The following is a 23,767-nucleotide window of genomic DNA, read 5'->3' on the forward strand; positions in this document are numbered from 1 at the left end:
ATATGTCTTTCATTTTACTTATTATAATGTAATAGTTAACTTTCAAAATAGTTTCCGCGATTATATAAATTGAGTTGATCGATAAAATGTCAAAAAATAATCTGAGTATTCTGAAATAAACTCTTTATATGGTTTGTTCCCTTTTTGATTCACAAATCGCTAGACCACATCTGGTCTTGATATACAGTATTGAAAATTGCTATCTACCAGTGTAAACTTCAATAGAAACACTATTAAAATCGAAATAGATAAATACAAGAACGGGAAAATGTTCACTTGTATTGGGTATTGTCGGAGCCAGATAAATTCAATCATTAATTTGAGTTCAGTTGAAGTAAAAGTGTATTTACTGTCTCCTGAGAAAACTGGTAACTCTTCTAGGTCTTAATGCGAGTACCGTAGCCAGAAAGATGGGAAAAACACGGAACCTTGGGCTGAAAAGTTGCGTCTGGATAAAGGAAAATAATTATTTAAGAGAATAACTCTTTGAATCGACTTCCCAGGATCCCGTCCAACGACATGTAGACGAATTAAAACTTCGGATTTGAAGAACTGTGCAAGAACTAGGAAACTATTGCTTCCACATGAGTACAGACCAAAAATGTTTGGGCTTCGATGAGTATCAATACGCCTGGCGATTGTTGGTGCAAGATTCCAATCTGATGTTTACCTCAATGTTCTAGATTACATTATGTTACCTTCATTAAATCAAACTTATGATGGACGCGATTTTATCTAGCAGCATAATAGTCCTGTCCACACCGTGTGCATTATTCAACAATGGTTTCGACGAGACTATATGGAGACTGCAAATAATCCTGATATAAATCCCATTGAAAATTTATAGGGGTGGTACGTAGAAAATTTTTTTCCTCGAATTCACTGTTTTAATATGAACCAAAAATTATTTGTCTCAATATTTTCATTCCGTTTTACTTTCTAATACTGTGATAATTAGCTGTAACATAATTTGTCTCGATGTTTTACTCACATTTACACTGGTAGATTTACACCGAAGTTTCTATGTTCTATAAAATGTTTCCAAATACCGTAAATTATCAAATTAAAATTTATTAATGGAAATCAAAAGTTTTCCTAGTGGAAAAGAAATAAAAACTAATAATCCTTAACATAAATTTCTTTAGTTTCTTATATTTAATATATATATTGTAAATATTAATAACAATTAATTGTAAACTGGTAAAAAATGGAGTGTAAAAAGGCACGTATGGTATATATAAATAGGAAACTGATTAACGGCAGCATTTCTGGCAGTAAGAACGTATCACAAAAGTTTATTATTATTATTAACATTATGTCAGTGAGGTCGTTTTAGTTTTGTTCAAATTTGAAAATTTTATTTTTTGATATAACAAAATTCTTTCATTTCTGCGATATCATCGAGTAAATTCCTTTATTTTTTCGAGAGAATAAAAAATTTTTATATTGGAAATAATTGATTTCAAATGAGATTAAGAAATAAGTAGGCAAGTAATTAGAAAAATATTTTTACAGTATATCAATTGCTTGATCTGCTCAAATCACTTATATTAGGTATTATCTTCAATAAAAGGTTTTAGTCAGAATTTACGAAAACACGATAACAAATAAGTTGACGAATATCAAGAGGATTCCAGATCAGATTTTATCATCAAAATGATGAAAAATATGAATAAATTAGATCTACAGTCAATGTTTATCAAGAAGAAAATCATCAAAACTATTGATTGAAAATAAGGGAGGGTTTAAAGTTAGAAAGTTTTTCAAAAAAACTGAATTTACGATATGATGGGGAAAAATCTAGAAGAAGGATCGTAAAAAATACATAATCCATCATACATCGCGATAGGGAGACGTAGCAGAAGAGTTTTTCTGAAAGAAAAAAACTTTAAAACACGAAACGACCAACGAATTAGAACATCACGTAACTTTAAATGTATCTACTTTTGTTATAATGTAAAATTAGCAATAATGGAGTTTCTGGGGACTTGGATGGCCAAACAAAACGTTATACTCAGTTAGTAGTTTTAATATCTGTATGTGTTTATATGAGTAAATTTTCTAGAATTGAGCAAATTTATACTAAATTAATTTTTTTGATTATAACATAATGTCAAGAACAAATCAAAATTTGTTTAAATTAAAGAAATTAAAAATTATAAAGCTATAGCATACACCACGTTCATTTTAGGCAAAGATAATTCAAACTTTTAATGTCAGTTTGATTATCAAAAATAATAAAAATATATAATAAATCGTATCATAGAAAAAATATGTTTGGATAATATAAAACGACGCGAATTATTTCGAAAATAAAACTGATATAGGAAAAATGAAGTGATCTGGTTAAATATTTTGCATTGGCACAAACTAAATCAGTAGTTGCCTTACTAAATGAGTATTAGTTACAGAAAATTTATTTGAACGACATAATTTTATGATTTAAGACGTCATGGACATGAAAATTCTTGTCTAATCAGCTACGGTTTTTAGCAATTCTTTGGGAAAACACAGGTTATCATGTAATTCGCCATGGAAGTACTAAATACCTCAAGATACATAAGTTATAATGTGCCAATGTGTGCTTTAAACACCTGGAGTTAGCAAACTAACCTCAAAAATAAGTAAATGAAAAACTAAGCAGAGAACAGTTTGTTTTTTTTATATTTATTACTGGAATATTAACTCAGTTATGCGATTTCAATTCACAGTTGAAAATTTCAATGTTGAATGAAGAACTACCATCATAGGCTCTGAAAAAGACTTCCACAGTTGTGTAATAGATTTTTCGTCTTGTGTCGTACTACGTTTCAGTTTGATTTTCAAAACATGGCAAAGCGTAAAACCCTTTCCTATGAAGAAAAACAAGTCGTTGAAGCCGTAAATCCGGAGGTTGAAAAAAAGTGCGATATCGCGAAACGGTTTGGAATATTGGAATATCTACAATTCTGAAAAATAGAGAGTAGTAGAGAAGTATGAAAATCTAGCTTGTTCGTCATCAAAGAGGATTAAAGGGCCGAGTTCCAAGACATCGACGAGATGTTGTGAAGTGGTTGAAGCAGTGTCGCGACAAAAGCTTATCGATAAGTGGTCCAACCTTACAGGAAAAAGCAACAGAACTCGCTAAAGAACTCGGTAAACCAAATTTCCTTGCTAGTAATGGCTGGCTTCTGAACTTCAAGAAAAGGAATGAAATTGTTTCCAAAAAATTACCGGAGAAAGTACAACTGTAGACGATGACGATAATGTGTGTAATACAGTGGAGGAAAAACTTTTTGAACTAACAAAAGGGTACAATCCTGAAGATATATTTAACGCTGACGAAACTGGATTTAATTATTCAAACCGGCCAAACCGGCACTGTGCAGCTTAAGCCATTGATGATTGGAAAAGCAAAAAACCCTCGATGACACTTCAAACCAAATATCTTGGATGAAATCTGACATTTTTGGCAAATTGTTAAAGGACCTAGACGATGCGAAGAAAAAAAAGAAAGTTCTCATATTTCTAGACAATTGTACAGCATATGGGGTCTTCCCAAACTCATAAACATAAAAATTCCTACCTCCGAACACCACATCCAAACTACAGCCTCTTGATCAAGGTATAATAAAAAACTTTAGAGTCCTTTACAGGAAAGAAGTGGTGCGCCAGTTTCTCCTTGACATCGACGAGAAAAATCCGATAAAAATTAACTCGCTTGATGCCATGGGGATGGCTTCGAAGGCGTGGACAAATGTGACAAAAAAACCATTGAGAATTGTTTCAAGAAATGCGGGTTTCAACGGAAATATTAAGATCTTGAAGGAACAGTTGAAGAAGATGGTATTGTTGTTGAAGCACCACTCAATGTAGATGAAACTCCTGCTCGATGGAGCGGAATTTCAATGAGCTTAAACATTGAAGAGCTCACTTTCAAGGAAGTGTTTTTCAAAGCTCAGCTTAATTTGTGTCACACATTCAATATGTATCTAACAATCTTCGATAATTCGAGGTACGACTGTATAAAGGTTTAGAGTTGTAGTTTTTAAGGGATGAAACTTTAAGAAATAAATTATGAACCTCCTGATGACGTCTTAAAAAATGTATTTTTCATTATGCTCTGTTGTGATATCTTGAGCTATTAGCAATGAATTTTTTCTTCAAAAATCTTAATAATGGTAATCTATAATTTACATATTGAAATTTAAAGTCGTTTTTAGGACTAGTTTTGAGTCCTAAATAGTACAAAGCACACAACTCAACACTTAGTTCTGAATATTTACGATTGGTGGACCAAAGATTGCATCAGCTGCAAAAGATTTTTTCTTGTTATGTGTTAAAAAAATGACCACGAATTTATTGTTTGTTTAACAAGATTTAATTATCCAAACATATTTTTGAAGGCAGTACCTAAATCAAATTATAAACTATCTATCACCATCTGGAATGATTCAAATTGATAAAAAAAGTGGTTTAAACGGTTGTATTATTATCAAAAGCATCGGCGTTTTCTTTCTTTACTGCCGAATAATCGATAACTTTATGCATTCTTTCGATATGCCTAGTGATGTGCATCTTCTGTTTAGCTTTGTAGGAACAATAAGGACACTTGAATTGCGGTTCTTTCCCGCATTCCCATTTCATGTGGTTTCTTAAAGAACTTTTTAATTTGTATCCCCTGCCGCAAGCAGGACAAAAAACTTTTGGTTCGTCTCCTATTTCCGGTTTAACTTTCATCGTATTTATCATGGAATTTTTCATATTCTGTTTCATTAGTAACATTGGAAGTACGAGATGAGGCGGTAATCCGTGGAATTTATCATCAATTTTTCCTAAAAATGAAAAGATATTAGTAACAAGAAGATATAAATAACAATGCACTTGGCTGGTGAACGTTTAATAGCATTTGCAATACTAACTGATTAAATAAATCAACTAGTAAATACTGAACGAAAGTCTCTGGAGACGGTAACTTTGTTATCGAAACGCGAATGTATCCAGTATAAATATCACCAACAATTGATGTAAAATTTGAACAAAAAATAATTAACTTCACTTTTTATTTAATTTTTTGAGAATTCTCATATACTGGGAGCATCCAAGAAGAATATACCTATAAACTGTTCAAAATATTATATATCCATTTTTCTAGTCCAAAAATCTGTATTTTTGGTGCTGATAACATATTCAAACGGTTCATTTTAGTAATGATCTAAATTTGATTCTAAAATTCTTACAGCTAATCCTCAATAGTTTCTAGTTTAGTCCGTTGGTTGATGAGTCGCATCATTGTACTTCAATATTTTGACCTTCATAGTTCATAGTTGTGGGCGGCCTTTGAGCACATAGGCCTTCAGATAAGCCCGTCGTGCTCATATTTTGACCTTAAGAAGTACTTGTACTTTTAAAGCAGAATACCGCTCTATAAGGTCCCATTTTCAAGATTGGGAAGTGCAAAAACATATTTTATCCTACCTACAATGATTCCTATTTTTTACAAAGGAGATTGGGGTTCCAAAACAGACGGACGAGAGTCGAAGATCTAGGTACTGACGTGCAGAGTTATCAATTCGGGTGTGATGTCTAATACTACTAGTTTTCCTCCAAAAACTCATCGCCTAACCTAAATTAAAAGTCGAGGAATATACTTCAGTGGTGAGTTCTAGAATTCTAAAGGTCAGAACATTGTTGTTAATTCGACGGTACTTCGGCAGTACTCTGCAGCGTACCAGAAATGACCCCCAGAACATGTAGTTACTGATGGAAGTGACTTGACGAGGTGATGGTAATTTGGAATGAAACTGGTGGCATTCGACGGCATTCTGGTAGCACTCTATATCACACGAGTATTGAACACCCTGAACGTCAATACCTGGGTCTCTGTAATCCCAATTTCCCTTTAAAAACATTTGGGCAGGGATTATTGGAAATAATATCATTGGTGCTTCTTTGAAAGGACTTTAAAATGATTTCACGCCAACTTAAATTCCACATTACCAACGCAATCTTAATACAGAATTTAGCATTCGATGGATTGATAGATCGGCCATCGCGTACACTTGATCTTACTTCATCAGATTTCATTCTATGGTGAACAAATGTAACCCTTTTGATTTAAATTGCAAAGGACACTCAATAAGGAAACTATTAACAAAAAATTGTGTGGTAAGTATTTTTTATAACGCCAAAAAAAAATCGTACGTTTAAGCGCTGACGTGCATCGTTCGTTTTGAAAATTCCAAATTTCCTTGAAATATTGCGAAAGATTTATACACTATTAAACAGTGATTCAGTATTTTTTATAATTTTTCATTTGAAAAATTGGGGGATTGAGGATAGGAAACGCATTTTCACGTAAAAGTATAACAATTTTTGATTCGAAGTGGTTTTTTATAAATATGTACAGTCAACCAAATTTCATTTCGATTTTTTTTTTTTTGAAATTTGATAGTATGAACGCAGTTGGCTAAATCAAGTTAATTTATACCTTGTATACATTCTTAGACAAATTTGTTTTGTTAGTTCACAAGTCAACAAATAAATTCATCATTTGGGAATCCAAAAATTATTTTAAACAACGTCAACTTCTTTATTTTTGTTACATAATCCAAATGCTTCAAAAAAAAACCTTTTTGAATTAATTTAATAAACAAAAAGTCATCAAGTTTCTAATATTTTATTCCTTTTACTACATTTTGTATTCTTATAAATTGCACTTAGAGAATATATACAATAAATTTTTCAAAATAATTATTTTCTTTTAAGAGGGCCGTAAGGTGAAGTCGTTTTCACTTTAATTGTTGTAGCATAATAAACTAAAATCAAATTAAACAATTATATAGAGAGTATCTCATAAGTAACATCGGTATTTATATTTGAAAAATTTTAAGTACGCGGTAATCGCCTGAAATTGATAAATTGCACTTCGATTTGAATGATCATCCTCTATATTCACAAGATCTCATCCCCAGTGACTTGTCCTTGTTTCCTAACCTCAAAGTTTTACTCACAGCAAGAAGATTTTCGGCAGTTAAGAGCAATATCGCATACGTAAACGCCTATTTTGAGAAGAAAGATATTCTGGCATTCATGACGACTGAATGTTTTGGATCTACTCAAGATTTTTCATTGTCTGATGTCAAAAAAGTGATTTTCGGAAAAATACAAATATTTCATTATTGTTTTCTCATTTCTCTGATCTCTATCGGGTTTCCTTCTAAAGCCCGGGACACACCTATCATGCATCCTTCCGATCCCAGTACGATCATACAGTCGGACGAGTGTCTGAGAGGGAAAGAATCTGAACATGCATCCGATAGTACAGTCTATTCGTTTCACGGCTGCAGGACGCGTGTCGGTTGGAATTGGTGCTAATATTTTTGGGTTTTTGCAATGTTTGTTTTTTGTTACTAAATTGGCAATAATGTCGGGTATAAAACCGGAAGAATTTATTGAAGAACTTAATAAATACCCTTATTAAATGTAGAAAACGACTAAACTGGCGGTCCATCTATTACTATATTTATTGAAAAAAATTTGTAGTTGTTTATATTTACACAGTTTGTCCACGTAAGTTGGCGGCATGTGGGAAACTTTTTTATTATTAATTTTACGAAAAAAAGTTATTCTTTATAAAAAGTTCTGCATGCTCCGAAACCTAAAATTCAATCATCAGATGTTAAATTTTTTCAGTCGTATACGAGGTTTGTCAAAAAATGTGATTTTTGCTCTAGAGTAAAGTACGTTCCTTTTTGACAATATCGAAAATTGTTATAGAGAAAAGATGTTTAGAATTAAAAATAACTCTCAAATATTTAACAGTGTTTACTTATATTAAAAAAAAATATTTTTTTTCTACATTTTCTCTGCGATTTCGTTGGAAATTTAAGTTTGCACATTAATGCACTGCATTTATTATTTATAAATTTGATTCAACAATTCCAAATAAACTTTTAAAAACAATTATCGTCCAGTGCATCCTAGATTAATTATGCATTAATGTGCAAACTTAAATTTCCAACGAAATCGCAGAGAAAATGTAGAAAAAAATATTTTTTTTTTATGTAAATAAACAATGTTGAATATTTGAAAGCTATTTTTAATTCTAAACATCTCTTCTCAATAACAATTTTCGATATTATCAAAAAGAAAGATACCTACTTTACCCTAGAGCAAAAATCACATTTTTTGACAAACCTCGTATACGACTGAAAAAATTTAACATCCGATGATTGAATTCTAGGTTTTGAACCATGCAGAACTTTTTATAAACAATAACTTTTTTCGTAAAATTAATAATAACAAAGTTTCCCATATGCCACCAACTTACGTGGACAAACTGTTTATACACAACAAGAAAGAATCTTGAGTCACATGGATGTTAAATATGGATTATAAACATCGATGTTTATAGGAAATTCGGTGTACCAACTCTTTCTTTTTTTGTATACAAGATGTATACGTAAAAGAAAATGAATTAATTTTGACTAACCATTCTTGATCTATCATTTTCATGATCTCAATAAACCAAACTAAAACTGATATTAATAAACTTTAAGTTGTCAATTAAGCAGTACTTATAGTGACTTTCATTCAAATTTCTGCCATTTTGGACGCTTAGTTTCCATTTGACTGTCGTATAAGTAGAAATTTCGAAACTGTGTCCGATTCGAAAAGGTAAAAATGTTCGAATCTATACATTTAAATCTATTGATGGGCTTTTTCTGCTACTGTTGCCCTAATGTCAAAGGATAGGTAAGTTTGAATTTGTTGAAAAAGGTACACTGAAAATATTTGTTTCGTGTAAAATTTTCACAAGATTGAATATTCTTCCTCATACTGTATATATATATATATTCTATAAAAATTCTTAATATTAACAATACATAGGTTTTCTCCACTAACAAATGAATATTAATGTCCAGACGGCATATGAAGCTAGGTTCACACTAAACGAACAGAATTGAACAGCGGTTACACGCACGAACTACTTTTATTTTTCTATGGTACATACAATAACTTCAACTGATCGGTAGTCGAAGAAATATGTTATGGAATATTAATGAAAGAGATATCACAACTTTAATCGTCATCTGTTTACAGTGGCGCTGGCTTTAGTTGATCGGCAAAACTTCAAATATCCGATCGTTCTTTACGACGAATGCCGAAACACATGTACTATCGAGTTTACCGTCCGCGTTTTGTCCGCGAGGATGATTTAGCAGCTCCAACATTCCATTTTGTGGTCGGATGAAGCAACCTCCATCAGCATAACTGCGAGTCCTGGAACGACCAGAATCATCACGTCTTTATTGAAAAAGAATTAAACCTGCCTGGGGTGTGTGTGTGGACAGGTATCCACGAGGGAGATCTCGTGAGTTTGTACTTTTTTAACAGTCACGTGACGGATTAAAGTTGTCTGTTAATGCTCGAAGATTTAAGTGGGCAAATGGATGCAGCATTCGAGAACATACGCCATTTCATGCAGATGGTTTGTCGCCCTGAAGTGGCCAGATTTTTAACGCGAATTTTCACTAGAAACGCAACTTGGGTACAACATTACAACACCGAAAGAGGAGGAAGAACAAAGAAAGGACGCGAATTAAAGCGGAGATAACCAGGTCTACGGGTAAAATTATATGTATAAGGATATTCCAGCGCTATTCCTCTCCAGGATAACGCGTATTCTCATACCGCGTTTCTCACAATATGGGAACTGGATTGGGAGATCCATCCACCTTATAGATCGGTCTTATCACCTCGCGACTACCACATGTTTGGACCACTGAAAGAAACCTTAGGATGTCAAAAATTCTACGAGGTAGGAATTCTTCGATACCGGCAATGAAAAGCTTCCGAAGAGGTGGCAAAAACGTATAACTAAAGAGGGGAATTAACTAGAAAAACTACCCTCATATAACGTCTGGATTTCAAACAAAATGTTATTTATTAATTGTACTTAAATTCAGCAGTAATTAATTGAGACAAGGGTTGAAAGTATTGAAATAAATAATATTTATTCTTCGTGGAGTGGTTATTTTTAACACAGGTGGTTTTTAAAAGAATTACCTACAAACCGAAAATTGAGTGAAGCTCATATTCAGATTGTCTCATCAACTAAGAGCTATGAACTATGATATTTCAACATAGAACTAGTTCATTGCCGTCTATTTCGAAACCTTAAAAGTTATTTTTTCTTTTTTATCATTTTTATGGTGACAAGGAAAATCGTGGAGGACTATCTTGTTTATAAATATAAAAATATCTTATACTAATCAACACTGTATATAAAATTTTTTAATAATATATTGTACGTTGAATGTCAGTCATACCATACACCCTAAAAAATCTAATTATTTACCCCACCACAACAAATAACAATAAACAATTAAACTTCTAAAATTATGTATAAAATATTATTCAAAATCAATAATATTTGGTATTCATATATGAGAAACGTTAATATTTATTTTCCCTAATTTTTAAAGTCAAAATATTTATCAAAAATTGGGAAAATTCCTACAACTAATAACAATATTTCTTTTGAAAATAAATGTGTGAAATGTATCTAAAATTAAAGAAATATTTCTGTATTCTACACCACTTTTTATAGTCATTCCAAAGGCCACAACGTATACAATGTAAAAAAATCTATAAAATATATTTTAAAAAATAAGAAAATTCTTAGACATTAGAGTCAAGAAGAACAAAGAATCGAAGTCAAAATACTATTAGGCAGACATATAGACAGACAAAAAACCTAAATGTAACATTGGACATACAAAATTTCGAAACAGTTCAAGTGTTTGGGATCATTTTTTCTAATCTCAATACTCAAATACTGTTCAATAAAAAATACCGAATAATCATCGTAAAATCTGGGCATTGGTTGACTAAAAAATCTGCATAAACGTTTTGCTAATTGAATCCACGTGTTTTTGGCTTCACGAAGGGTGTTCTTAGTAGAATTTACTTATTATATGACTTGTTGTATATATAATTGTGATATTCATAAGAGGTGGGAACCTAAGTATTTGTTTCTTGATGGCTAATAAATAGATCTGATCGGAATCAACTTGATCAACTTCCCGATAGTTTCTTTCTAATCCCAATAATTTCTCAATTTACATAAACCTTTCAATGTGTTGAGGTAGTTGTTTAGACCGAATTCTTTGAAGACGAAATTCAAAAGTTGATTGGATGACTAAATATTGGTTGAAATGTTGAAAAATTGTTGTTAATTGTGGAGAAATTGAAAGTAGCATAGAAAGAAGAATGTCATTTATAGATATATACATTGTGGCCATTGGAAAAGTCTTATACATATATACAGAACGGCCAGAGATTATAAATAAACTTATAGTCTAGCCTCTTCGTATATATTAAATTTTCATCTTGTAATGCCGTGATTTTGATCCTATGAATAGAATAAAACTGCCCTTAGCGGCCAAAATTGCTCCGAAATGAACGTAACCTCAATCGCAAAATTGATCATTCTCGTGTATTATTGTATATTCTTCGAACTTTATAATACATCTTAATTTTTGGTGTCGCATTAAATTTTTCTTCTCGTAGTACGTCCTCCCACAAATACATCTGTAATTACCTCTGCCTTTCGGTCTCCTCATCGGTATCGGTGGATTCCAGCACGTAACTTTACCAAAACAAAAAAAAATGAAAATAAATTCAAAAAAAAAAATTCATAAAAAATTCCCTTCCTACCAAATAAAAGCACATGATTATTAGTAGCGCTGTTAGTCAAATTGAAGTTGAAGCTGTTAGATTTGTTAGGCTAAATATATATGACTAATTTTGCATACCTCCACAAATATGTGAACATATTAATAACTTACAGTTGGTAAGAATGCTTAGATATTACAAATATTGACGTAACATATATATAATACTCCTATATGGACAGTTGGTGTGCCGACATTATTCGATATTATTTTCTCTCTCGTTCGAGACACTTTATCTATACTGCGCATGCTTGAGAATGCGCAGAACCGAACTGAAATCTCGGAGGATAGAGAAATCGTAGTCGCTCTGTCTTTCTTTGTCGGAACAGCTCCCACTTATAAAAACTGTCCATATAGAAAGTATATATGGGGATTATACAGGGTCAAAATATGCAAACTTATAAACGACAAAAGGTTTCAACAGCTGTTGAATCGTTCCTTTATATACAGTCATTCTGTAATCACTGTAATGACGACTTTATTTAGATGGGACATCCTGTATATTAAATATACATATATCAATTACGATTTAACAATAAAAATTCAAAATTTAGTACTAATTTTTGGAAAAATCGAATTTATTGCTCATTGTCATCCCAAAAATAGTTTGAATAGACCAAAATTTGTTTCCTAATTTATTTCCTTTAGTACTAAAAAATTAAATTTAATAAAAATCTGGAATACTTTGAAATCTTTGTTTGATTTGAATTCGAAACGGTCAGAAATTTTCATTTTCCGTAGTTTAGAATCCAAAAACAAATTTTAACTTATTATTAAGCTCTTTGAGTTTGAAAATCTCATTAGGTAATATCGAAATATTTTTCATAAAATTTCAAACTGCGATCTTTCCCATCAAAGCAACCGTTCTTGATGGATTTAGCACTATTTTCCAAACGCCAAATAAATACGTTAAATTTTGTAGTTGAAAATCAAGCCAAGTTATTTTATTACTTATCAACGTCTTATCCATATCTGTGGAAACTCTGTATCTAGTTACGTACACTACTGGTCAAAAGTTTTTGCCCACCCCACAATTCATTCATTAAATTTCAAAATAATACACTTTAACAAGTAGAGGATGATTTATTTCTTCGGTGTTTATGATTGTAGTTTAGTCCCAGTGAGACGCAAAAACGGGCAGCGACCATCGATATCCGCCCACCGCGACGTGCAGCCGTCTAGCACAAAGAAAAAAACGACGCCATTCATTTTCCAATGGAAAATGTCCATGAAATTTCCGCATATTGATGACGAATTATTAATGGATCAAATGCGTAAATTCTAAATGGGTTTTGATTAGTATTTTACAAAATCCTTCATGGTTCCTGGATTCATATAATTCATTTTTTCCTCTACTACATCCATCTTCTAACAAAATCCATGCACCTAAATTTTTGTATATCCATTTCTCGGATCTTTGTTTTCATATCAATTCAGATGTAGACGCTTCAACCAAAGCAATTTACATCCACCAGGAGCTTTGGCGATAGAAAACGTTCGAAAAATCACAACCGCTGAAGATAAACGTTTTGTATGATGAGTAAACGAGTCACGAGTCCAGGGATTGCAGCTCAGATCAATTAGTCTAGGCATTGTGGAAAGGAGATTGAGAGAAGCTGGTCTTCTTGGAAAATGGCAGTGAAGACGTCAGAATAAAATTAAGAGGTTGCAATGAGCTAAAGAACATGAAAATTGAAAGCTTGAGAAGTGGAAGAGAAGTGTTTGGGTCTACGAGAAGTGTGCGCAGATCAAAGGAAGAACGGATGTTAGATCCATGTGTAAACCTCACTGTAAAACACAACCTGGTAAAAATCGACGAATTTATCTTCACATGATAACGTTCCTAAGCGTTTCTCGAACCTGTGAGAAGAGAATTTGGAAGAATTGGAAAGGAAGTTTGTACAGTCGCTCGATCTCAACCCGATTTAATTATTGTAGGTCAAATTGAACAGTCAGAAAGCAATGTCCACCTTCCGATTCACATCAACAACATACACAGTTTTCTGTTTGTTCTTTCGAAATTCAGTCGAATAAAAATAATAAAAACTGTTTTTGGAATGCCTTTATTTCAATTATCCTACATAAATATATTCTAAGGAAATAAATAAATACACAACATTCATTAAAAAGTACATGTTCTAATATTTTTTTTTAATAATTAGAAGATCAAAATTTTGTTTTCAGATAACACTTTTTTTCATCTCTTTTGATTTGATTTTTAACAATATATTAGTAACATGGAAACGGGAAAACACACTAAAAATCATTTTGGAAATATGTAAATGATCAAAATCTAAATTTCTAGTCATCAACTTTAAAGGATTGAAGCTCTACTATCTAGGATCATATAAATTTGTTAACGCGTTCAGTCATAATCATTTTCGGGTGATCAATATCCTCTGGAATATCCCAAGCTTCATAGTTCTACCGTTTAAGCCCCAATCAAATCTTAGGAGCTAAGCTAGGAGATGAAAGTGGGATTTCAAATGTTTGATAGAGATGAAGGTTCTTTCTTTAATCTTCTAACTTTTAAATTCATTAATTTTGAGTATTTTATACCATATTCAGATATATTATTCCGTATAGTTATTGAGCTGATTAAGTTGTATAATTCAAATTCGATTCTGTAACATTTCTATTCGTCATAAAATGCTGCTGTCGAATATGACGTTTCAAATGATGACTATAAAAATACGCGGCCGTGCACAAGCTGCAAAAAAACGTGCGTTTGTTTTCGCAAGAAAAACGAAAATGTGTATACATGGCTTTTCTAGATCTGTAAGGTTTACCGCATCTAGTACAAGGATACTGTTTGTTACCTACAAAACAACACAACGTTAATACATGGAAATAAAAAAAAGATTTGCTTCGCTATGTTTCCAAAAATGATGAAAATAGGAAATAAAACACCTCAGGGGTGTTATGACATTCAAATAAATACCAAATAGGTGCAAAATTTGTATTTTTTCAAAACATTCATCCATAAACAATGAGTTTTCCTAAAAACGAAACCACGATTCTAATAAGTAAGGTACAAAAAAAGATTAGTTGGAACCCAGTTGAACATTCAAGTAAGACTGGAAGTGTTTACAAACTTTTATGTAGTGTAATTTTGTGCCATACTGTATATAAATTTCATTATACGTTGAAACATAGCGGAGCAAATGACAATCAATTATACCTACTTCAACAGTTGACGAAAAAAAACTTAAATCACAAGCATTAACTAAAAACGAAATTATATAATACTATCCAATGTTCATATATCTGTAAATAAAAAATGTGCAAGTTTTGTTGAATGAATTTTAATGTTTAACAATAAAAAACACAGTGAGGAAGTATGAAAGACATCAATACAATAAATCAAATAATTTTTCTCGTTTAATTATTACAAAAACACAATATACATTTTTACAAATATCAACTAATACTAATTTTGGTATAAGTTACTTTTACCAACCATGTTTTATTTTGTAATGTTTGTCCAACGTATATTTTCTATGGGTTCTAAAATTACAACGTTGATATGTACAAACGAAAGATGGTATTTTTCCACATTCATATTTCATATGTCTATTCCTAGTGCCGGCCTGTTTATACATTCTGTCGCAACCAGGACACCGTAGTAATCCTAAAATGTAGCTCATTAAGAAAAACTACTATTAGAAACCAATTGGAGCATACTTACACTTGCACTTAATTCTCGAGAATTTAATTCGAAGAAATAGTTTCGATACAGGCAACGTTGCTAAGTTCAAGTTCATAAAAACAATATGTAGGAGAAAGAGGAGCAGGTGTCCTACGTGTAGTTTAAAATACTTATTTAATTAAGCAAATCAATCTTGAACGCTATTACTCCATAATTTTCATGATAAAATATACAGTAATTTAATTTAATTTTGCAAATATTTCATCAAAGTAACTGACATTCATTTACCACGGCATTTCTATACAAAATTCTACGTTTGATTTCTTTGAAAAATCTTGGAAAACATCAATTTAGAAAGATTTCAAGAAGGTTAAATATATAAATAACATTTATTTACAAACAAATCTAAATATAGGAAATTATTATCAAATCACGTGGATATAACAAAGTTTTTTAATGACAATAATAATATTCGAAGTAATCCTCTAGCTTTAGTACGCTTTAATTACATTTTTTTCGCCACAATATGATGTAATACACAATTATTGAAATTTTTAGACATATAATATATAAATCACTTACCCAGCTCACCCCTATAAAAATAATCCAAACACTGACCGTTCATCAACAATGTAGGTGAAAAACATCCATATTAGTAGAGCATTGTCATTATAGTACACTTAATCACAAAACAAACAATTTAAACCTTTTGTAATCACTAAAAAATTCACTAGAAAACCGAAGAACCGTCACAATACTATCATACGAAAAAAATTGAGCCATCAATAGCCTCTAAATACGCCGAATCAGCTACAACTAACCTCACTAACTCTAGCAGTTTCCCGCCAGCAATGCACAGCTCTGTGACGTCACTAGCAACGTCACGGCCTACTTGTTGGTTTAGCGGTTCTCAGTGCCATTTTCACGGTCGCGGCGTTGTCAATAGTTCGATTCTTGACAAATTTTTAGGATTTGCATTTGAAACTACATCTCACGAAATTATTTCTATAAATTTGAATTATCAATCTTTTGATACATTAATTTCATTATCTATATTTAGCTAGAATACTTGGGATATTTAAGGAAATAATAGGTGAATATTCCAATGAAGTTAAAAATGTTGTTTTCACGAGAAACATTTTCGTATTAATTAAATATTTTATTCTGTTATAAAACAAAATAATGGGAATAATTCTTATTATAAATTATAACGTACGCATTATATTGAACATAAACAACATAATACGATGCCTTGTATATCTCTAAAATTCGTTTCTAACCGAGTACACCAAGATTTCTAAACATCTTATGCGTATGTAGGATCAATCAACTTTCTAAAACACTTTTATAATTTATACGAAATACCGTTGTATTTAAAAAAAAATAATATATTTAAATAGACCATAAGAATATTTACCGTTTTCATTCCGGCAACACTGTTAGTTGGTATGATAATGTTTTACACGTGCTTTCATAGAGCATTGGTCCCTAATCGGAGAATCGGGACAGTAGTCGATGTTGCCGGTAGTAAAGAATTTTATTTTGTACATAATCATGCGTTATTTCATTTTTAAGAAGGTATAATGCTAAATATTTTTCGGAAATATTTGAATTCATTAGTTTACATATATAAATAAAAATTTTTATAAGTGATGTTCTTTTTTAAAATAGTTTTGCATTAATAATTGATCATAAATAAGTGCGAAACTATTGAAAATTGATAGTTTGAAGGTTTATCCAAGGTCAAGGGAGAAAGTGGAAACAGGAAGGAAGTTCTTGAATGCATTTAATACCATAATAGATAATTTCGTAGAAAACATATAATTTATTTTATAAATAAAATCATTACTACAAAATTGTCAAATTTTACAATATTCGAACGAACACACATCATACATTATTTCACACAACATGCCATACGAAAAGGTAAAAATGCTAATCAGTCTATATAAGGAGATTTAAGAATCTCAATGATTTTTCTGTAGAAAAATTCGAAGAAATTATAGATTAAGTTTTAATAAACACATAATAAACATACAAACCAAAAGATTTCAAGAATATTATCTTAATTGAAATAGTATGAAGAAGACGCGTTTCCTGAAGCGGATTTTAGATTTTTAAGAGAAAAGAAAAATCCACGGGGAACCAAATCTGGCGAATACGGTGGCTCCGCCATAACACGTTTTGTGTTTTGGCATAAAATCAGTCACAATCATGCTGGAATGTAGCGGCGAATTATCGTAGTGGAATTAATTGTCTGTCCTTGATAATTCATTATAAATGACACCCCAAACATCGAAAAATGATGAGTATCACCTTGATTTTCGAACGACTTTGACGTGGTTTTTATTATTTAGCCAAAGCATGTTGTACCAATTTCGATTTAGGTAGTTCAGATTTGATCAAGCCATATATTATATATCAAAAACCTCTTTCTATAATGGTCTGATGAATTTTTTCTAAATGATTACAAAAAATATCCTAAAATATTCATCAACTTTGGCTCATAACTTTTTTTTTAGTTTTCCGTCTAAAAGTTAGAAAGAAAACCCAAATTATAAAAAAATATTATTCCGAAATGTTTTGTTTTGCTATGGTATGATCTACAGTTAATCTCGCATATTTCAAAAGGCTGTAGATACGTAGAAATATTATTTTTTCCACCTCAAAGCATTTCAGTTGCCATGGAATAGTCGTGAAAACAGCACGCAGCGTTTACTATGGAAACGTTTTACCAAACCGGTAGCTATAGCAGCCAATACCTAGTGTAAGCCCAAAAAAATTGTAAATTTAGGAAATATGAAACAATACGAGATATGTTCGAAGACCTGAGAATGTTGAACGCGAACAGCTTCTCTTGGAGTTTCCGACAGGTCTGCCCAAAGGATCTTGAGACCAGATTCACACAATCACCGTTACAAAATGGAGCATAAACGATTTTGCTGCAATTCGGAGCTTATTCACAACCTTTGGATGAGTAACGAGGCACATTTCAGTCTTTATGTCTCTATAATCTTTACATGACAGAGGGGCAGTCTGCTACCGTGAACCCAGAGCAATATTCGGAAGTGTTAAGGTCATTCTTCATTCCTCAACTTCGTGAACAAGCGGTGAATCATCAAAGTTATTCCAACAAAACGAAACCACAAGCCACGCAGCCCGTGTAAGCCTGAATATTGTTAATAAAATTTTTCCGAATCGTGTGATATCCCAAAACGGAGCGATTCTTTGACCTCCCCGTTCACCCGACCTCACACTATATGAATTTTTCTTGTGGGAATTGTTGAAAAGTAAAGTGTAAGAGGAAGGACCTCGTACAGTTGAAAATCCTAAGGATTCTTCAGCGCAATGTTCATGAAGTGATGGACGATTTCAGAAATCGCTTGCACGAATATATTAATTGGGAAGGACGCCATCTGACCAATGTTATTTCAAAACTTACTTTTCCTCTATACTTTTTAACACATAATAATAAAATTTTGAAAAATGGTAATCCGTTTTTCACAGTTATTTCAATTGTATTAATTATAAAAACCATTAGAACTCTTTTTTCGAAAATGGCGTTCATTGGACAAGGGATACAGCTTTTCAAACTTGGATTTTACTTTACACTATCCCTTCTTCTTTTTTCTTTAATGTAAGCAAAATGCTTGTTTTTCCTCGTATCCTCTGCCGTTTAATTATTAGAGAGGTTGTCGCTCCATCTCTTGCGGGGCCTTCCAACGACTTTTCTTTAGCTATTTTGACCATTCTGTTGTCATTCACTCTCACTTTCTTTTCAATATCCAATCGTTTACGTTGCCAATCTTACATCTCCCTTTTCTTCCTGTCAAAAAGTGTTTTTCCAGAGATCCTGTCGTAGATTCGGGATTTGGTCTCAATAGATGTTTCCGAAGATTGTATCGTTCAGGTAAACTGAGGTTCGTGCTGCTTTTGCCGCTTGGTTTCTTCGATATCCCGATATTTCTATGCCTAGATATTTAAATTTAATCTTTTGTTGTATAATTTCATCATCTACAACCAGTTTGTAGCTGTAATCACAACAGCATCATCGGTATAGCATAGAATCTTGACGTGTTTGACCCTTTTAGGTTACGAGTGAATTTTAATGACTTCGTCCATTACATTCTTTTAGAAATGGACCCACAAAATCATAAATTTTCAATTGACTAATACAGACTATAACAGACAAATTTCAAGGGTCTAACTACATCTCCAGATCTAGTTATTGAGCTATAATACTAAGAAATACAAAGATATCTTAGAAAAAGTAGAAATTTTTTTTAGTTTTTTAGTTGAATCGATTTTTGTCTTTGAAACAATATAATATCTTGAGTAATCTATAATTTCTTTACACAATATTTGTACAGATCAATCCAATAATTGGACATATCGTTTAAAAGATCTACAATAGATTTTATTTAAACTTTTTCAGATAGTAGCAAGAAATTACTTGTACTGAACACAAACCAACACTCACAATTACATTAATTTACGTTTCCATAATCAAGTTATCGTCTTCAAAAGGTAAACTGTGTATTGATTATCGAAAGGAAGCGTCCATAAACCAAGTGGTCATATTATAGTTCTTTTGGAACCCCTGCACGTAACCTAAAGTATATTTTAACATGATTCCCCCCTGCCCGATGCTACATGGTTTTGTTTTACAATATTTCACGTTTTCTATTACATATTTATTAAGATAATATTTCAATTTTAATAAATATTAAGTAATAATTGATGAAACCTGTATAAAATATGATTTATAAACTTTTAATGAATAATTAATAAATTTATTTAACTCTCAAATAAATTTATTTATTAATAGTTCATTATTTTTAAACAATATATTCATGATTGTATGAAATATTATTTGTGTGGCAAATGAAATCATTTTCTTAAGCAAAATTTCATCTAAAAAAAAACTACGTAGCTTTTCATTCGCTTCCTCCCCCTCAATCACGTGGCTCGGGGTAGTATTTGAACCAGTTCTGAATTACTTAAATAAATTGAGACACTGGCCTTATTCGTATAAATATTTATTATTGAATAAGTAATAGTTATATTTCTGTCTTCTTAAAGGTACTTTCAAGATATTTAAATTCGAATATCACCAGTGAACGAGTTTATTTGATAAATAAGGAAACCCAAATATGCAAATCGCACATTTTGTATATTGTATGCATTTTTTTGGAATTATTTGCATATATTTTTAGTAGAAGATGTAAAGATTATAAAAAACCCTTGCCGGCAATTTTGTTTGATCTGCCATAGGCGTAGTTTCCTTATTTTATAAATTAATTATTTTTATAAAAACTTTTAAATATATTTATATCTTATGCGAGAAAGTAATCGTTAAAAGGCAATCGAATCATTATAAATTGGACGCGGTTATTTAAACAGATGCACTTAATTGTAATCCTTCTTGGAACTTGCGAAAAAATCATTATTATACTTCGTTAACTTGCTATAACTAAATATTGAATTATAAAACGTAAATAGACGAGTAAAATGTACCTGCCTGTAAAGGAGTTTGGTTTAAATGGGGTACCAGACGTGTACTGAGCGCTTTTTGTACTCCATTCGTTTTTTTTTCTGGAAAACGAAATTTCAAAGCAGACAGTTTCGGCCAATAGAAATAAATTTAAGTTTACGACTCGATATTTTCATTGGTAAACAGTGGAGATGATGAGTCTACGTGGACTGACGGTTTGTTACCGGAGTAAACATTATTTTTCATTCCTTAATTGGGTATGAGTGCCGTGCGTATTTCTGAAATATTGATTGTTCCGTGCATAACTGTCTTCTGCAATTGATATTGAAAGAACTATACTCAAACGGCTCAAAGAAAATGTTTGAGTATTCCTAGTCTGAAGACAATTTGAAGCCTTAATCCTAAGTTCTGTTTGCATAGGGTGTACACCAATTTGTATCGGCTCTCGGCTTTTAAAAATGTAACATAAATTAGGGCTTTAAAGTGTTGAAGTATTTTATTAATTTTTATTATGCCTTAAGTCAGTTCTGCGTCAATATGGATTAAGCCATATAAAGAACTACGTATGGATGTGGGGAGAGGATACTTTGATCTAAAATAGTGTTATTTTTTTGAGAATTACAAAGAGAAAGAGAAATGGAGACCAATTTTTTTATAGATCTATATTTGCTAATCGCAACAATCATTTATACACTTTCATTCAAGTTTTGAATTCACCTATTAGGAATTATTGGTATTATTGTTTTTAATTTTTGTTTACTGCAGATAACCAGGCGATAAAAAATTTCAAATACCCCAACACATCCAGAATTTTGCTCATAATGCAGAATTAGGCAAAATGAAGTTTGGAGACGAGTCAAAACCCACATCAATTGAACTGCTCTACCAGGCATAAAACCCTGCCAGTACGTAAGTCGTCTACAGAAATTCCGAGTTCCAGCATCGGAAGAGTTTATTTCAAAGTAAATCATTGAATTTATTTATTTATAATAAACCTTTATCAACAATCAGAATGTTTATTTAAATCTTTGAGTTTATTTGCTCGCGAGTGTTCGATAATTTAAAATCTATGTCTCCATGAGGTTTACACCCAGTGATGTAACCTCTAATACCTCATATTTGGTCTGTTACCTCATGTTTTTCAATATTTTCGAATTTCTTTGTCTTAACAAATCCTCTAGTAGTGGATTTGGGTGGGTTTCTGAAGTGATATATAATAATTTTGTATATTATGCATATTTTCATATCTATATGCATATTTTGGATTTTCCATTTATATATTTGAGTTTCCTTAATCGTAAAGTGAGAAATAAAAACGAAAATTGTATGAAAAACAATTGCGTTTAGGGTAACTAACTATACGTCGAAATAGAGTATCTACAAAATTAAAATATACGAAAAACTCTTTCCACAAAAAGTCTGAATAAGAAAAGTCGATGGAAATTGATACAAATCACGGAATAAAACGAATTATGATTCATTAATTATCATCAATTAATAATAAAAAATACTGTTTTCGATTAGGATTATCCCAATATTGAATTTTAGAAAGGATTCTTTCGCAAAGATTTCCATCTGCTTTAACTTGACAAGAATTTCATCAAAGTGTAGTAATTCTAGACTGTTGAATAGATCAAATTTCTACATTTAAATGTTGTGCCAGTTTTAGAAAAAAAACAACCTCTGGTCTTAGTTAGATCTATCTTTCTTGCACTGTACGGTGATTGGTGAAACTAGATAAATAAATAGAGAATGGGTACTATACAAAGCGGAGTCTAGTATTACTTTGTCTATGAGTTTTCTTTTCAGTACGTCTCCGAACTTGCTTCCGATCATGCTCCGATTGTGCAATCTATTCGTGGCATTTTTCTTGTCGATGCTGATGAGATATGAATGTGGAATACTCTCCTTCTGTAGATCTTGTTTTCCAAGCAGAATATATCAAAAATCTGCGTTTTCCGGTATACTCAATTGAAGTTATACGATTTTTTCATTTCCTTCCAAACACAGCGCAAATATTGCTATATCGTAATTACTGTCGCAAACCAATGATTAGACACTAGTCGTGTGATCAAGTCAATGATTTGGGGTTGAATTTTAATAATTTCGTAATTATTGATAATCAGAAAAGAGCTCGAGGTTTTGATCTATTTTCTTAGAAAAATTCTGAAACAACTGCTCGAAACAACAGTTATAATCAAATCAAGTAACCTGAAGCTGCCTCTAGACTGTAGTATGTACCCAAGTCAAAGCAACTTTATTTAGAAGACTAATACTACTTTTTGAAATAGAAAGTTTATAACTAACATAAAGATATTCTAGAATCAAACAAGTTAAATCGTGGAGAAATTGAGGCTGGAGTATAACTAGACCATCGGAAAAAAGGTTATAAAAAAGAGGATAAAGAACTTTGATTTAGTTTAGTGATCCTACAAAAGCACAGGCTTTGGGTATATGTTCAGTACAATCCGTACTACAAAACTTAACGTGAGTAAGTTTCAAACTATATTAGAATAAGTTAGAATTGAGTTGCTCATTATTCACTGTTGAGCTGATACATAACGTCTCATGGAAATTCAATATCAACAAATCAAAATACTGATATTTTCGAGATCGTAAATCCATGTCAGGAATGTATGCCTTGATGGAAAACTTTGCTAGCGACTTTCTTTCGTAGTAAGCAGCAGTATAAAAAGTTTTTGTTGACTAATTTAATTTCATATTTATTAATATTGTTTCATTAATAATATAGAGAAAACTTTCCGTTATTGTGTTTTAAATAATTATAAAATGGATTGGAAAATCTATAAAATTTCATCCAAATGAATTGTTTATTGTTTATTTATGACAAACAAGCGAAAATCACTTGAATTTGATAGAAATATATTAAAATCCAATTAGTGA

General features: G+C 31.5%; 1 protein-coding gene across 7 annotated transcripts in view; it reads right to left on the minus strand.

Moving 5' to 3' along the window:
- Positions 1-23,767, minus strand: part of LOC130904067 (longitudinals lacking protein, isoforms A/B/D/L) — a 593,400-nt gene that overhangs the window by 188,703 nt on the left and 380,930 nt on the right. Inside the window, exon 5 of one of the 7 annotated variants that reach the window (XM_057816614.1) lies at positions 1,361-4,814. The exons of the other annotated variants lie outside the window; for them this stretch is intronic. Coding sequence (XP_057672597.1) covers positions 4,456-4,814 — 359 coding nt within the window. The 3' untranslated portion in view covers positions 1,361-4,455. Of the gene's footprint in view, positions 1-1,360; positions 4,815-23,767 lie in introns of those variants that run through there. 7 annotated transcript variants of the gene reach the window in all.

The sequence above is a fragment of the Diorhabda carinulata genome, chromosome 2 (assembly GCF_026250575.1).
Source record: "Diorhabda carinulata isolate Delta chromosome 2, icDioCari1.1, whole genome shotgun sequence".
In the NCBI taxonomy this organism is placed as follows: Eukaryota; Metazoa; Arthropoda; class Insecta; order Coleoptera; family Chrysomelidae; genus Diorhabda; species Diorhabda carinulata.